Source organism: Melozone crissalis, unplaced genomic scaffold, assembly GCF_028551555.1.
Source record: "Melozone crissalis strain CALT ecotype California unplaced genomic scaffold, PUWL_Pcris_2 ptg000042l_1, whole genome shotgun sequence".
NCBI lineage: Eukaryota > Metazoa > Chordata > Aves > Passeriformes > Passerellidae > Melozone > Melozone crissalis.
Window position 1 is genome coordinate 1,940,848 of NW_026535820.1, and position 13,203 is coordinate 1,954,050.

General features: G+C 41.4%; 1 protein-coding gene across 2 annotated transcripts; it reads right to left on the bottom strand.

The window, feature by feature from the left end:
* Positions 1 to 594: 594 nt before the first annotated feature.
* GDAP1 (ganglioside induced differentiation associated protein 1) lies at positions 595 to 12,898 on the bottom strand. 2 transcript variants are annotated; one of them, XM_054284791.1, is made up of 6 exons: positions 12,817 to 12,898; positions 12,311 to 12,503; positions 10,900 to 11,073; positions 8,442 to 8,536; positions 7,876 to 7,990; positions 595 to 3,769 (listed from the first exon to the last, which is right to left on the bottom strand). In XM_054284791.1, the coding sequence occupies exons 1-6, from the start codon at positions 12,865 to 12,867 to the stop codon at positions 3,390 to 3,392; spliced, it is 1,008 nt and encodes a 335-aa protein (XP_054140766.1). In that variant the 5' UTR covers positions 12,868 to 12,898; the 3' UTR covers positions 595 to 3,389. The 2 variants fall into 2 exon arrangements, with proteins under 2 accessions (XP_054140766.1, XP_054140765.1); XM_054284790.1 differs by having other exon boundaries at positions 595 to 3,772.
* Positions 12,899 to 13,203: the final 305 nt, after the last annotated feature.

The following is a 13,203-nucleotide window of genomic DNA, read 5'->3' on the forward strand; positions in this document are numbered from 1 at the left end:
AGGCCATGCACACAAGCCTCACCTACTGGTATTTATTCCTCTGCTTAACAAGGAACGAGGCCCAATACAGACTCCTACAGTGCAAGAAAAAAAGGGGGGGGGGGGAGGGGGGGGGCTTAGTTCATGGCCAGACTAATACACATTTAGTCTCACCAAGGACACTGTCAGTGTGAACACAGCTTATGTGCTTGCCGTGCACCTTACAGAAAGGAGTCCCAGCTGCTGTAGCTCAGCAATGAATCAGGAACACACCCAGAAGTCAGGTGGGGTTGGATTTTTTTTTTAATGGACTAATAAAAAGTAAAAAACCTGTTTGCCCTTCTTATATTTTTACTTTTTTTTTTTTTTTTTTTTTTTACTTTATCAAATAGCTTCTGTTGGACCTCATAGATACACACAGTTCAGACAGACAACCAAAGAAAATGTCATTGTTACTGCTGTTTCCATATATATCCAAGTCAATCTTTAAACTGGTTTAAAAAGTGTTCAAGGTCTTCTCTCCTTGAATAGCATGAGAGTCCTTACAGCAATACTGTGTAATTCTCAAATGTGCTTTGTTTTATAGCCACAGAAGATAAAAACCAGACTAGAATGTGGCCTTAGAATCCACGTTTATTGTGTGGGTCCTACATAAAGATATGAAATATATCTGAACCATGATATGAGAGCAAATAGTAAATGAAAACTAGAAGATTGCTTCAGTACCCAATCAAAATAGTATCCAGAGCCACCAGAAAGAAAAAAAGCCAAGTTGAAAAGAAATTTTGCAAGCACAAAAGCTATCTTGCACAAAGAGCCAAATGCAGCATGGTGCTTCTAAATCTCATCCTATTCTGAGGAATTTAATCATGGATAAGCCTTTTGCTGCCACCTGTACAGAAATCAATGCACAGAGTACTTCAGGGCAGTGAAAATAAGTAGGATACCAAACAGTTGAACTCACAGAAATGAATCAAACCAGGGATCCAAACTTTTCCACAATAAAAGTTTCATTCAAGCTCATTCTTGCAGATGGCAAGTTTAATTGCTGTTTAGTAACATTCATTTTCAGGTGAAATATTATTTCAACTTTGGCCTCTCATTTACCCAGTATAGAAACTACACAAGCATAAGTGGCACGTGTCAGGAACAAACCTGTGGTAGAACCACACAGTTGTTTCCAAAGCTCTGGGGAGACTGCTAGTGCACTGAGGGTGCTCACAACCCTCTTATGCTTAGATCACAAATTTTTTCTTTGTGAAAAGTAGTTTTCCTGCCTCAGAGGCATGCCAGAGCAGAGTCCTGGAGGACCACTGACATCTGGTGGCCACTTCACTCTAAAGAACACTAAGTCATATATATTTAATTTTACTGTGACTTGATCAAATTACATTTTACAGGTCGTCTGACAAAAATACATGCCAGGGAAGGATTAAGTTACAGGTCTTACTCTGTGTTTATTAACTTAGTGGAATTTGATAGCTACAAGTAAATGCAGATGAACTGCAACACACAAACAGCAAACTCAGTTAAAGCTGCCAGTACATTAATAGTATTGTTGGATTAACCCCACTCTAGAGATAATAAATCTTTTCCAAATAGAGCACATTTAATTCAACAAGTTCTTGAGAACCACTGGATCATGAAATAGAATTATAGAAAACTGTCTTTTTTACAAATGAAAAAGCACATTGTTTCCTAGGTAAGATGTTTCTTATTACTGAAAATGAGTAATGAGATTTAGGTCTACTTTTGCTAGACAACTAGAACAATATTAAATAATAAGCAGGAGTATCCAATAATTTTATCCGTATTGATATCTACTAGATGGTGAGCTTGCCCAGACAGAAACTGCCTCAGTTCTCTCCAGCAAACTTGAGATGATCTTCTTGACACCTAAATGCAATTGTGCAGAGAGACCACACCCAGCAGCACGGGACCTAAAATGTACTTAGGCCTGTTAGCACTGATTGTTGATAGGCAAACACTTAAAGCTATGCTTTGTTTGTTACATCCATGTACAACTTGTAAACAAAACTCTGAGGCTTTCAAGCATTCATCAAGCATACAAAAGTCTTACTAAACTGTCATGAGAATTTTCAGCCCTTCCCAAATGCTTTTTTGATGCAAAAGAATTCAAAGTCCACTTTCAGGTAAACATACATTTCTTGTTGAAATGGGAGCTCAGTTCAAAACTAATAAAACTCACAGATCTATTGAGTAATAGGAAGTAATCAAACTCTTTTTCTACACCTTTCCTCCATGCTACAAGAGGGCAGTTTTGCAAAAAATTGGCAGTACAAATCATCTTCAAACTTTTTGTATTTTTCACTTAGCATCAACATGACCCCATCCATAATTAAACAGATTGCTAAATTACACCTTTACCTTCAATCTAGGCTACCTAACCAGACTGATAGATAGTGAACTATTTTTAATTACTTATACAAAAAGGTGTTGCTCTGCTTATGTTTTAGAGTTGGTTGTGGCACGTTGTGAGCAAGCATTTTATACAGACGTGCAATTGCTAATGCTGCCAAGAAGTGTGCAAAAAATAGCCAGTGCTCAGAGTGAAACACAGTACAAGGGACACTCATATGGAGGCAACCGTATTAAGCCACCCCAAAGAAAGCAGCAAATGTGCACCAAGACAGTTTGATTTGATTCTGCCAGAATTCAAGGCTGAGCCCAAAAGGCTTTCAAAAGGCAAGTGTCAGGTGTTTTGCTTCTATTTATATTTCAACAAAATTGTAGTATCTGTTGTCCAGTGATGACTCTGGAGAATTTCTCTTGTGTGGTAGACAAATCACTGATGCTCTTACCTGCTTCAGGTCTTTTCCTGAACTGCTGCATGAACATACACTGACAAAAGTGGCTTTACAAGATTATTTTTAACACATTCCTAGAGGTCCAACTGCAAATTAGCAGATAATAATCAGTATAGAGAAACTTGGTCCTGTACACAACAGGCACAATGTTCCAATTAAATCTTACTCTGAGCATTTAAAGTAAGAGCTATTTTCAGTATTTTAACAATGCTGGTTTCTTCACAATAATGCATTTCATCTACAGTGAAAAGCTGTCACATTGCTGCATATCTATTAAATAAAAGCATTTTAATTAGGTCAGCTACTGGGTATAGGAGACAATAACCACTTTAATAAAGCACTGTCAGAGTTATAGTCCCTTGGCTGAAAAGTACGTCTCTTCTTTCCTTTGTCATCCTCCCAACAAATATTTTTGAAAAATATCTCAGCATTGCCAACCCAATTAAACAGCAGCAGGAGATGATTACTCTGTGGCAAAGTTCTAATTCGCAGACATAATCGTTCTTCTACGTTTATATTTTATTGAAGATATTTTCCTGAGGGCAGAGATGCCCTCCACTCACCACCAGGGACAGACAATGTCTAAAAATAATTTTGCCTGGTTCTAATTGATAGCACCATGTTGGCAAATCTCTTCCGAAGACAGAGGAAAGCAAGGTAACCCACCCCTGCCAGCATGCTGACCAGCAGGGTGGTGCCCAGAACCCTGGGAGCCCTTTTCTTGGCCACACGGAACGCTGTTGGCAGGACAGCCGAGATTAATATATTGTTGACGTGTCCCAAAACTTTGTAAAATGCTTTTCTCTTCACGACACGCTCATAATAAGCTTCCAAGTTGGGCCGCTTTCCATTTCCCCAGTTTCTTCTTGCTAATCCCAGAAACTTCAGGCGATGTAATGTCACAGCAAGTGACACATCTGCCAGACTGAAGAAATCACCACAGAGCCAAGGCTGATTTCCATCTTCTAAGCAGAGATAAAACATAAAGCATTAGGAACTAATGGAATATAAGCACATTTAGTTTAGTGATACTTCGAAGTAGCATCTAATAAAGAGCAACAACACTTCAGCTAAAACATTACTTTAATCAATAAATATTTTACTAATTCCTGTCCACTCTTTGCACAATCTTGTAAAGTCTTAGGCTCAGCAGCCTGACCTACATTTGTTAAGGAAAAAAGAAAAAAAGATCCACAATCCAGGTTCATAAATTAAAACCCACAATAAGTAAACACTTATTTTCCTCAACTAGATTTCTCAAATCTGGATTAAATTAAACAGGATTGGAAAGGAGGAAGGCAGTTTAGCTTTTACTGAAAAGCTACCACTTGTCTGAAGAATTTATCTTGCCTGTGTCACTCAGCTCAATGGCATTCACTCAAGAACTAATTCCAGCCAGATTGTTGGAGGCTTTCAAGTCAAAAAGAAATGGATCAGATGATTGACTTGCACCAAACATACCAGCCCATTGAGATGACAGAATCTGTCTACCTGTCCCTCTTTTTGTCTCTTTAACACCAAATCATGGCGGTTTTACACTGAGATGTTTGAGGAATTACTAATATTCACACTGCTCATCACTAGTCAGGGGCACAGATGGAGACCCTAGGTACCCTCTCCAGTCAAAGGAAGGAGGTGAATCTTCTTGGGATGGCTCAGAGCAGGCACTGCCAGGCAGCATCACACTTCACTGTCAGTGATCTGAACCACCACCACCTGAAAGGGCTGACATGTACTGACTATACCAAGAGTTTTTGAAACCCAGGATATGAAACTTGATAGCCAGCACAGCTATCATAGCTGCCAGCAAAGTACTCTGCTCTAGCCTAGATCTCAGATAGAGAGGACTATGCTGTTCCCATCTCATTTGTAATTTTGCAGTTCGTCCCACACAGCAGATATGGAAAAATGCTGGCACGAACACTCAGCAGCACCTCTCTGGAAACAGAGAAATTTTGCAATCTCCTTTCCAACACATTTTCCGCTAGAGAAAAGCAACAGCTTGGCACAAAGTTGGTACCAGTCCATTTTGACTGGTTACACAGGTCTGGAAGAAAGGCCTCTGTAGAAGAGGAGTGTATCCTAGGTTGCTGAAAGGATACCTGGGAATTCATCCAGTGCATTAAACAAGATGATGGAAAAGACCAAAGAATCTATCCTGTGTTAAAGAAAGATGCCTGCAGTGGCAGTAGTAGCAGTTGAGGGATTCAAGAAATTGCAAGAGAAGCAGGAACTCTGAGTTTTACTAGAACCTGGAGAAGTACAGATCACAAACCTCCAAAGTGGGACTACCTCAGACAAAATTCCAAGAGGCAATAGTCCCATGTTTCACAAAATCCAGCGATTCCAGAAGCTTTCATTGGCTCATCAATACTGCACCAGCTGACTCCTTGGAAAGGCTACTTAGCAGAGAAAGGAAAAGGGTTGCTGGAAATGGTGACAGACATAGTTTGCTGAACAAAATCCTTCCATCTTTTATGAGTTAAAATATTTTCTATGACTCTTTCACTGTTGAGTCAGTAGAAAATTTAATCTGGATTTTCAACTGCTGGTTCAAACCTACAGTTGTGATAGTAATCAGTAGTTATTACAACAGTTATTTATAGAGCTAAATGCAAAAAGTTATTGATTTGAGCAGATGCAGTAAATATTGACTGATGCTTCATGCAGTTTCCAGTGAAGTCAGGGGAAGGACTCCTATTAGCACCACTAGGAGCTGAACCACACTATGAAAAAGCAGAAGGCTAATCCCATTTAAACAGAATTTAGGATGCTGACATGGTTAAGTGCCTGTGGGTATAGATCAAGGGGAAGGTCAGCATTGCAGATGTCCTTGCAGGAGTGTGTTACAGACCTGCTAGCCACCATGAAGAGGCAGATGATGCACTCTACAGGAGGCTGGCAGAAGTCTCTCAATTTCCAGCCCTTGTACTTGTGGGGGACTTCAGCCTGCCAGATGCCTGCTGAAAATACAACACAGTGGAGAGGGGGCAGCCTAGGAGATTCCTGGAGTGTGTGGAAGAAAACTTACTCTCAACTGGAGAAGAACTCATGGGTGATGTGGTGGTCAGTGGCCATCTTGGGCACAGCAACCATGAAATGATGGAGTTTTCAGTTCTGGGTGAAGTAAGGAAAGGCACCAGCAGAACTGCCACCTTGGATCTCTGCCAGGCAGACTTTGGACTGCTTAGGAGTTCAATTGACAGAGTTCCTTGGGAGTCAGTTCTGAAAGGCAAAGTAGTACAGGAAGGACAGGCAAGATTTAAGGAGGAATTCCTAAAGGTACAGCAACAGATTGTTCCCATATGCTATCAGGGACAAAGACCAGCCTGGGTAAACAGGGAACTTAGGCTGGAACCCAGGGTAAAAAGGACTGTGTCTCACCTCTGGAAGGAGAAGTGTAACTACAAGGATGTCTGAGGTTATGAAGGAGAAAGTCAGAAAGAAAGCCAAATGAACTTAATTTGGCACTGCAGTTAAAGACAACAAAAAGAGTTTCAGTAAATACACTGACAGCAAAAGGAGGGCTAAGGATTCTCCACCCTTTGCTGGATGAAAGAGAAAACATAGTGGGGATGAGGAAAAGGCTGAAGTTCTTAATGCCTTCTTTGCCACAGTCTTTAACATTAAAACCCCTGGTCCTCAGGCTTTCCTGCTCCCAGAGCTGGAAGTTGTTGATTGGGACCTGAGTGAAGCACCTACAAGCCAGGAGAAAATGGTTGGTGACCTGTCATGCCAGTTAGACACTCAGAAGTCTAGGGTCAAGATGGGATGTGCCCAAGAGTAAGAAGGGAGCTGCCAAAAACTTGCCAATTATTTCAATCATTTACCAGCAATTCTGGTTAACCACAGAAGTCTCTGTGTCCTGGAAATTAGCAAATGCCATACCTATCTACAAGAAGGGTCAGGACCCAGGAAACTACAGACCTGTCATCCTGACCTTGGTACTGGGAAACATCATGGAGCAGATTGTCCTGAGTGTCACTACATGGCATGTGCAGGACAACCAGGGGAACAGGCCCAGCCAGCATAAGTTTACAAAGGCAGGTCTTGTTTGGCCAACCTGACCTCCTTCCATGACCAGTGACACGTTTACTGGATGAGGGAAAGGCTGTGCATATTTTCTAAATACCTGTAAAGATTTTGACCTGTCTCCCAGAGCATTCTGCTGGGTTAACTGGCTTGGGTGGGTACATTCTTCATTGACTGAAAAACTGGCTGGATGTCCAGGCCCAGGGAGTGGTGGTAAATGCAGTTACATCCAGTTGGTGGCTGGTCACTAGTGGGGTTCCCCAGGGTTCTGTATTTGGGCCAGAACTTTCTAACAGGATGAAAGGAAATGGCCCTAAGTTGAGCCAGAAGAGGTTCAGATTAGATATTAGAAATGTTTTTCACTGAGAGTGGTCAGGCATTGGAATACGTTGCCCAGGACAGCAGACAGCAGGATATGGCTAGGTGTGGTTATGATGGTGCTGGGTGGACAGTCAGACTTGATCATCCTGAAAGTCTCTTGCAACATTGATGATTCTGTGATTGTGTGAATAATTTGACTTTCATTTGGGTGGAAGCAAGTAAACAGGGCTGCTTTCCAAGAGGGTGAGAGAAGAAGGTTGACTAATAATTAGAGCAATTATTCAGATTGCTTATTCTGCATATACCAAAATATCAGCAGAGCATCTGCACAAGATTATAATAAACCTGTGTTAGACATTAAGGTTGTGATCATTACAGTGAACTGAAGACTATACCTATAACATCAGCATTCTGTAGGTAATTTTTTTCTGATTTTTTTGATAAAAATACTAAAAAATTATGCAGCTAATTAAACTCATTTTCCTGAAAATGTGATCAAGAACTCTCATGAGACAGTGAGAACTCACTGACTGAAACAGTAAAGTAAGATAGTATTTAAAACAGTATTGATCCCTTCTGTGATATATAGATCAACATATAGTAAAAGTATCAAATCTGACACATTAAAAATTGCTTTATAATGGCGCTGTCAACAAGTTTACTCAGTATCCTCAAACAGAAATATTAACAGGATTTAGCAAGAAAAATTCCTTACCTGGTGTTTCCTCATTTCGCCGCTGCAGTTCAGTCTCAACCTGATCCAAAACTTTTTCCAGTTCATCCAGTATTTTCTTTAGGTATTTTATATTGTCATGATCCAGCAGTTTAGACTAAATAAACATACAGGTTAGTGTTTAATCATTGTACAGAATTTATATTTTTATCAGAGAAGCTTAGAATACAGTGTTTGTTCATAAAATATGATTATTTTCTCCACATAGTCAGATGGATACTACATGGATACTGGTGACAATTCAGAAAACAGAAGAAAACTTTAGAGATGCCAGATATTAAGGTTTGCCTACCCCTGCAGGCTGCTCAACAGCCCAACAGCAGCACTGATGTGTACTTACCTTTGAAGTCAGTGGGACCAGTCCAGTACTTCAGCACACACTTGAAGTGTGTAGCTGATCTGAGGACAGCCTGTTTCATGCCTTGAAGGGTTAAACCACTGCATGACATTACTGGTAATGACAAGTGAAACAAATGTTCATATTGTGACCAAAACACCTAACAGTAACAAGCTCATAATAAAGGGGCCCATACAAAGGGGTTTCTTACCTTAAGGCGCTTCTGTTTTGCTATATAGGCATCTTGAAGGTCTGGATTTTCTTCTGCAAGTTTCTTCAATTCTGATTCTGTGTTACTTATTTGGCCTAATTTAAAAATATTTTAAAAAAGAAGAAAAAAAAAAAACCACAAAGGCAGACAAAAAAAGGAATGACAAATATTAGATATCCAAACATACTCATAATGCAATCCACAGGAACTGACCAATAGCCTGTGTACAAATACCATACCAAGGAAATTGGAAGTGCTGCTTCAGTACAGCAGCTACACTAGGTTAGGATTTAAATACATCACATTTTGGAAAACTTGAATGTTTTTTAAACTGACCCACCACACCTTCAGCTCATCAGTTGTGACAGAGCTGTTAGGCCCACACTGAGATTTCTGGTCACTGTAGGCCATAAGCGTAATTTCCCAGTAAAAGCCTAAATGCCACTGAATATGGAGCCAAGGTGTTTTCATTTAGCTAAAACCTGATGCCAGAGTCTGTGATCCTTTTGGAAATGTTCTTCAAGAACTGTGTGTATGCCCTAGAAAAACATTATTACATGATTTAAAGAAGGAATGATGTGAAAAGTTAATTTTACTGATTTCTACTATGCATGTATAGCCTTTTCCTTAAAATGGGGCTTTGCTTGAAAATGCCATACTCATAAACCTAAAATACCAAAAGACAGTGATTTATAAATCTTCTAAAAATAAGTATTTCTAATCACAAACCGAGAACAAAAGAATAATTATAGAGCATGAATCACCTCTCACTTGTACTTGATAATAAAGTTTAGTTACAATTAAGTCTGATAAATTAAACTGATAAAAACTCTTTCTAGAGAATAACAAACTCACTTTTTTATATATTCATTTCAACATGACTGTGAAAGCCATACTTCAATACAGTATATGAAGAAATTGAAGGATGTACTCATACAACCAAAATTTTACATATGCAATTAATTACTTACTTGGATTTGGTATGCATGAACATAATACACAACTGGCTCATGCCTTATTATATCTAGCAGTCTGAAAATAAAGGTGTTTCAAGCTGAAAATGAAACCATCTCTGACCAGGAGAAGTTTGAACATGCAAAGGAATCGTTAAGAAACATCCACAGGCTTTTCAAAAAAATGCTTCAAATCAAAAAATGTAGGCTATGCTTTTAAGCATAAAAAGATAAGAAAACAACCCAAGTTAGATAAGCAATAATGTTAGCTCTGCCAGTATGAACATGTGCAAACTGAGAACAATTTATATCAACTAGAAGCTTGAGTGGAAGAATACATACAGCAAGAAAAACAGAGGACAATGTTGTAAACTGAACTGTAATAAAAGCACTGATTATTACCATGCGAAAACAGAAAAACTACCCATGATGCCTATGAGTAAAGCACAATTGTTCAATAAACAGTTAGGATCCACATTTGGGAAAAAAAAAAAAAAACAAAACCACCAAACCAAAACCAGACAATGCACTGATTAAGGGAATAATTCGTGTTCTTGGACAAGGGGTGGCTTTAAACTGAAGGAAGTAGATTTAGATTAGATATGAAGATGAAATTCTTTCCTGTGAGGGTGGTGAGGCACTGGGACAGATTGCCCAGAGAAGCTGTGGACTCCCTATCCCCGGAAGTGTCCAAGGCCAGGCTGGATGGGGCTTGAAACAGCCTGATCTAGTGGAAGATGTTGAAACTGGACGATCTTTAAGGTCCCTTCCAACCTAGGCCATTCTATGATTCTATGATTTTGTGATCCTATGATTCTATGTTACTAGGTACTATGTTACATCAACCATGCAACAGTATGGAAAACTAACTGCCTGCCTTCACTTGTGACAACATAATAGAGTGTTACCAGAAATTTTAAGGAGGAGGATAAGACATTTTGTTGGAAATATGATTTCTCAAGCTAACACAATATCACTGTTTATGATATCATGGACTTACTAATAGTATAGATGTATTACATCTCAAAGACTCTGCAGTATTTGACTTTGTTCTACAGAGCATTCTAAAATATCATACAAAAAAAAAATCAACATCATATAAACCAAAATGTTGACAAAAAAAAAATAATCAGAGATCTCAGAATGTAATAGTAAACAGGGAATCATCATCCAGCCATGCTGTCAGGAGTTGATACTTGTCCTAGAACTACTTAGTTCTTTTGTAATGCATTGCAGGAAACATAAAGGTATCAATTAAAAGGTAGTCGTGGTACAAAAAAATTATCTCCATAGACACCTCATAAACGACATTTCCTCTTTCTCATTTCCAAATCCCAACAGAATACACAATCAATAAAAAGTATATGCACAAATCATCAAGGACTGCAACTAAAATTCATAAATTGTGCTCAGTATTTTGTATTTAAGGTGGACTTAAGAAAGAAGAAAAATGTAATGCAGCAACCTACTAAGTCAGAGACATTCAGAGCTACACCAGTACATACTACGGATTCTGCTGGTAGCATAGGCTGGAATCATGGAGTCCACTGTTAACTCAGGGTGCAGGATGCAGCCATGTGTGTAGGCATCCATAGGCAAGGAGTCTAAAAGCTCTCTGTAGTGCTGCACCCTTGGATAATACATGCTCCCCTCTTCTGGCATTAATCTTGGTACTTCCTCTGCAAAACAAAGTTAAAAATGAAGTTAAGAAAAGAAGAATCATCTAATTGACCAAAGTTCATTTAGTCATGTCCAGCTGGGACACGCAACAGAGCCACAGGTAAGAAAGTACCCCAGCATAACTCAATGGTGTGATTGCAGCTCAGAAAAAATGTATATCTGTAGCTCATTTTAAAATGTATAATAATTTATAATTCCAATTATAAATGGATGCAAATACAGCAACCCACACAAACACGTATTTAAGAGGCTTTCAAATCAGAAAACCACACTCAGCTCTGTTATGTACATCTAGGAATGCGTGACCATGACATTCAACCCTATAATGCTCTCACAGCTGGGGACAGCTGAGATTCCAGGAAATTGTTATGGCTGAAATGTTACTGCTCCTGCAATAGTGTAAAAATTACAGTACAGGAGTCCTACACAAAGTGTGGCTGGAAGTGTTCCTACAAATCAATGAGTTTTACCCTATCCTTGATCTACCTGGGCCCCAACTCCTTTTTTCACTAAAAGACAAAATTATGTTTGTTCAAAGCACAAATTATGTTCACTCAACAATGAAGTTTTCTTCATGCCTCAAAAATCACAGTGCTAAATCCCTGAAATACAAAATGCTGCCATCTTCACACCTATACAAAATACAGCTCTGCATTTCCTTCAAAAATTGAGGCAGGTTTTTTTGTTGGTGTTTGGTTTTTTGGGTTTTTTTAACAGTACAGGCACAAAGAACTTCAAAACCCTGCACATGCCCACTTCCAAGAATTCTCTTCCTGCTCTTTTACCTCTTCATTCCATTTTGTCTCCAAAAAAATTTGCTCATTCTACTTCCATTGTTCTACAGCATGTTTCCTCTTATCTCACAGAGAATCGGGACCTGCTTGACAAAGGCAGTCAGGCAGCTCTGTTCAGTATGTTACTTTTCATGGCAGTGTCACACCATTGGTGCTGCTGCCATTTCTGGCCTCTCCATCCTTCCTGAAGGGCTAAGGAGGACAGTGGTAGGTTTCACTTATAAAGGTACACTCATGAAGGTGCTGGAAAGCTTTCAGCTCATTTTAGAGGAACATGTTTTCAACCCAAACTGCTAGCTATTAAGAGAGCCTGTTTACTTGTGACACTTGAACATATTCTGCCCTGAACGAAGAGTCCTGCAGTGACACAGAGCTGCCCCAGCATTGCTGCAGCCTACGGGGTGAGGGGAAGAACCACACACTGAAATGTCTGTGGGATTACCATCTACAAACGTTGCTTCAAGGTAATCAATAATCTGCGTTGCCTCACAAATGACGTTTTCCCCATGGATGAGGACGGGTACTTCTCCAGAGGAGCTCAAGCGCATGAACCACGGCTCGTTGTGCTCGCTCAGGGGCAGGTTCACATCGCGCTCCTCGCATTTCAGCGCCTTCTCGGCTATTGCCAGCCGCACCTGGAAACGGCACCGCCGGGGTCACCCGGGCAGCATCCCCACCCGGGCGGCATCCCTGCCAGGCCCTCATCCCCACCCGGCCGGCATCCCCGCCCGGACAGCATCCCCGCCCGGCCGCTCTCCCGGCCCCGCCTCGGCGCACCCACGGCCGCCCCCCTCCATCATCCATCCTCCATCCTCCATCCCTCCATCCTCCATCCCTCCATCCTCCATCCCTCCATTCCCCATCCCTCCATCCTCCACCCCTCCCTGCCCGGTGCCACCGCGGCGGGAGGCGGCGATCCAGGGCCCCGCTCCCCCGCCCAGCCCTCACCTTCTGCGAGGAGAAGGACTGCGTCCAGTGGTACAGCACCAGCGGTGCCATGCCCGGCTCGGCTCCGCTCGGCTCGGCTGGGCCCGGCTCGGCTCGGCTCGGCCGGGCTGGGCGCGGCCCGGCTGTGCCCGGCTCGGCTCGGCTCGGCTGGGCCCGCGGCGCCGGGCAGGGCAGGAGGCAGCGCGGAGCGGAGGTCGTGCCCGCCCCGCGCCGATCCGCTCTCGGAAATTACCCGAAGGGGACGCCCGGGGGATGCAGGGGACAGCCCTCACTGCTCGGAGGACAGCCCTTCCGAAGGGGAAACCGCCTGCAAGGCCGTCTGCATCATCCCCTAAGGAAGCGCAGGAAGATGGATGCGCAAGTAGGGAAGGTCACATGGCAGGATTT